This window comes from Trypanosoma rangeli (assembly GCF_003719475.1).
Source record: "Trypanosoma rangeli strain AM80 chromosome Unknown Tra_15.4_contig_00189, whole genome shotgun sequence".
In the NCBI taxonomy this organism is placed as follows: domain Eukaryota; phylum Euglenozoa; class Kinetoplastea; order Trypanosomatida; family Trypanosomatidae; genus Trypanosoma; species Trypanosoma rangeli.
In genome coordinates this window covers 22,266-26,083 of record NW_021705933.1, presented here as the reverse complement: position 1 = coordinate 26,083, position 3,818 = coordinate 22,266, and the positions used below count along the sequence as shown (strand labels likewise).

The window sequence follows — 3,818 nt, the reverse complement described above, 5'->3', positions numbered from 1 at the left end:
CGCTGCTTGTACGGATGTCCGCCAGCGTCAGGCCGCGGCCCGACGGCGTCGTCACTCCCAGCGCCGGGCACGCCACAGTGCGGTTGCACCCGTCCACACTGCTTTTGCACCTGTCCACACTACGGCTGTATCCGCCCACGCGGGGCAGGTCCAGCGGCAGGCAGTGCTCGCCGTGCCCTCCACCGGCGCACTCACACTTGCAGTCGCTGAACGCCGTCGTCAGCGCATCGAAGCAGTCGCCGTCCCTCGTGCACTCCCCGCACGCCGCAACATTCGTCACGTTGTTGATGCCATTGCGCTCCATCTCAGCCGCCGTCAACACCTTTCCCGCAACCGTCAGGCACCCAGCGACGAACTTGTAGCCGGCTTCGACGCCCTTCAGCAGGGCCTGCCCCAGACCCGTGGAGCCCATCTTGCAGCCCATCAACGTCACTGCACTGCTGCTGTCAAGCTCCACGGCGTGTTTAGACGAGGTGTGGAGCATCTCAGAGGCCCCAACGTCGTTGTCACGTATCTCCATCCAGCTCGACCGGCGCGCGGTCCACACACCAAGGAAGTAAACACCGTACCTCACCGAACCACGGTTCCCCACCATGCGAAGGACGCTAAAGTTCTCCAGCACGACGTCATTGCTGTCCACGATGGAAGTTCCTGAGAGTACCACGTTGTTGTGTAGCGCCAAGACGGAGCGGCTGGCCACTTTAGTCTTGCCTTTCAGCTCCAGAATGGCATTAGCCCCTGCAAGGGTGCAGTGCTGCACATACACCGCGCTTTCCTTCAGCAGTGTCAACGACCCCATCACGGACATGCACGAGCCACTAAGGATAGAGATCCCCAACTGCCGCGGTCGCCGGATGTTGACGTCGCTCAGCAGCAGCGAAGACGCGCCGGTGAGCAGAACGCCCTTCAACGCCACGACAGCAAACCTGTTGGAGAATCCGTCGGGTGTAGCAATTATGGAAAGCTGCACCGCGTCAACCTCCGTGACGGCGATGTCGCAACGCTGCGGCAGTGCACCTGAAAAGGCTACGACGGAGGACCTCATCACCGTCTGGCTCACGCGGATCAGCACGCCGGCGGATTCAGCCGCCTCGCCACCCCCGACAAACAGCAGCGCGGCCCCGTCCAGGAATGTGCACCCAGAGAAGGTGATGTTGATGGGGAGATGCAGCGGCATATGAGGGAAGAAAAACTTCACTACTGCACCCTTGCCGATAAACGTCACACCCACGTAGCAGTGGTGCGTCTTCCACATGCTCAGTGGGACGTTTGTCAGCGTCTGGCCCACCACGCAGCTCGTGTTCCTGTCCATCGGCAGCTCCAGCTGTGGCACCGTGGCGCTTCCCGCCGTATCCGTCCCAGGCATACGGCACGCTGCGTCGCCGCCCTTGCAGGCATCGCAACTCACTGGGGAAGCATTTTTAAAGGAACCCGCGTACTTCACCTCCGTGTCACCCTTCTTGTTGCACCCTGCCTGCAACGCTGCGGGTGGTGCCACGTTCGCCACAACATGCAGCGACGCGTCGGTAAGACCCTCCAAGACGTTGTGCGAGAAAACAGCAACACTACCGCCGTCGGAGAGGATGAGCGCTTCCTCGGAGCTTCGGTATACGTAGTAGAGCGCAGCATCCCTCACCTTGTTGCGCTCCACCCGCAGCTTCGCCCCGCCAGAGATCTCCAGACTTTCGCCCTGGAAGAGAAGCGCCGTGGCAGTGGCACCCGCTGGGCCCTGCATGGTGTTCTGCACCATCTCGAAAAGGGCCGCCGAGTTCAGGCTGCCGGGGTATCCCAGCGCCACCCCTCTCCCGGCGACCAGCCGCGATTCCGTGACGCTGAAGCGGCCGCCAGACACGATGCGAAAGTTCTTGAAGACAATCGCGGAACTCCCATAAAAGTCCGGCACCGTCGTTTCCAACCGGCACCCTTGCACGACAAACGCACTCGCGTCCAGCAGGAAGTCGTCCTCGACAACGATGGCGTCAGACGACGCAATAACGGTGGAGCGAAGAAGGAGCACCGACGAGTTCGCACCAAACTCTGCCGCAAGGCTGACGCCCAAGGCGCCCATCGTGTTCACCTCGCTGTCCACCACCTGTATCCGGGACCCCGGCGCGAACGCGCCGTCAAACCCCACACTGCCGTCGCTCACCGTGGAGGCCGTCACGCTCATGTGCACAGGGTATTCACTGTTCCCCGTCAACCGCAACCCCGACAGCTTGCACCGCAGCAGCGTGATGTTGATCGCCTGTGTCGCCGGCATGAACTCACCCAGGTCAATGACGAGCGGGGAGGTGAAGTGCACATCCACAAAGCACATCCCAGACAAACCCAGCGTGGAGGCTGCCGGCGCACTCACCATGCCACCATGCACGCACGGCATCTCCGCGGGGAGCACAGCAAGCGGCGGTCGCGGCCCAACTACCTCCGGGACCTCCGCCGGCAGACACGCGTCACCGTGGCCTCCGGTGGCGCATTTGCATCCGCACACATTTCCTGTATTCTCCATCGTTTTAGCTGCAAAGCACTCCGTGAGTCTCAAGCAGTTATCACACCCGTAGTCGGTCATTTTCATCTGCATGGCGATCTTACGGTAGTTCGTCAAAAGCGTCCCTGTTAAATAGTTGCACGCGACGTACACAGTCGGCTTCACCGCTGAATGGGAAGTAGAGTAGTAGTCCCACATGCTTGCCCCGCCGGGGTTGCCTGGAGCACGCAGGAATTTGTTGCGGAACACCGACCAGGTGTTTCCAGGCCCCATGTTCACACTCGTTACGACAAACACCACCGTGACGCGGAAGTCGTTGTCGCGGTGCACCAACCAGCCACCTCGCGTCATGGTCAGTACCTTTGTGCGCAGTACGGAGGCGCTCGGGCCAAGCTTGTTCCCCGCGATCTGCAGGACGCTCCCTCCTGTGATCGTGACAGCGTCACACGACCACGCATCGTCGAGCTTGTCGGACCGCTTCACCCGCCACGAACTGTTCTGGATTGCAAAGACGGAGCCCCCAGCCACGGTCAGTTGGGATGCAAGGAAGCCCAGCACACGGTGGTGGGCATTCACGGCGCAGTTGTCCATGTAGAAGGAACTTGCCTTGTCCAGCATGAGGTCGCGCTCCACGAGGACCACGGCACACGTATCGCCCCCACACATCAGCGTTGTCCGAGTCAGAACGAGCTGCGACGACAGCAGCCGGACGCCGTCGAGCACAAGGACGGGGCCGTATCTGGACTCCTCGTACCCGGCGGTCGTCGGCACATACTGCGACCCACCAACCGTCGCGTGCAGCGACGAGTCCGCCAGCAGAACCCGCGACTTTGGCGGCAGCGTACCCTGCAGCACTATCGTGCCCTCCGTCAACGTCACGTTCGTCATGTTGACGACGGCGCGGGGCATCAGGTGCACCCTACCCTCGTCTAAGCCCACAATCCGCAGCTGCGCGCCGCCGGCAAGTACGCAGTGGCGCAGCGTCACGTTCAGCAGGCCAGCGAATGGGTCCATCGGGCCCAGCTCCACCGTCACGGTGATCGGCCCGCTGAACACCACTGAGTCGAAGCACACCGTCGCCTGGCCACCCCCAACCGCCATGGACTCCGTCAGCGTCACGCCACGCACACAGCCCTGCGCGCTACTGCCACTACCACCACCGCTGCCGCCGCCCTTCGCGAGCGGCACATCGAACGGCAGGCACGCCGCCCCCAAGCCGCCGGCGCTGCAGTTGCACGCGCAGTTGGAGAAAGAAGCCGTCAGCGCACCGAAGCAGGCCAACGCCAGCGCGCAGCTGTCGCACGGCACCACGTTCACTGAGAGCAGACCCGCC

At 62.5% G+C, this 3,818-nt stretch overlaps 2 protein-coding genes across 2 annotated transcripts in view; both read right to left on the bottom strand.

Moving 5' to 3' along the window:
- Positions 1–3,586, bottom strand: part of TraAM80_05658 (dispersed gene family protein 1 (DGF-1)) — a gene marked incomplete at both ends in the record, with an annotated part of 3,759 nt that extends 173 nt beyond the window's left edge. Inside the window, one exon of the mRNA XM_029382531.1 lies at positions 1–3,586. This exon is cut by the window's left edge and continues 173 nt beyond it. Within this exon, the coding sequence (XP_029237621.1) occupies positions 1–3,586 (3,586 nt within the window).
- A 212-nt stretch (positions 3,587–3,798) lies between these two features.
- The window catches only part of TraAM80_05657 (dispersed gene family protein 1 (DGF-1)), a gene marked incomplete at both ends in the record, with an annotated part of 1,512 nt that continues 1,492 nt past the window's right edge, over positions 3,799–3,818 (bottom strand). The window contains one exon of the mRNA XM_029382530.1: positions 3,799–3,818. This exon is cut by the window's right edge and continues 1,492 nt beyond it. Coding sequence (XP_029237620.1) covers positions 3,799–3,818 — 20 coding nt within the window.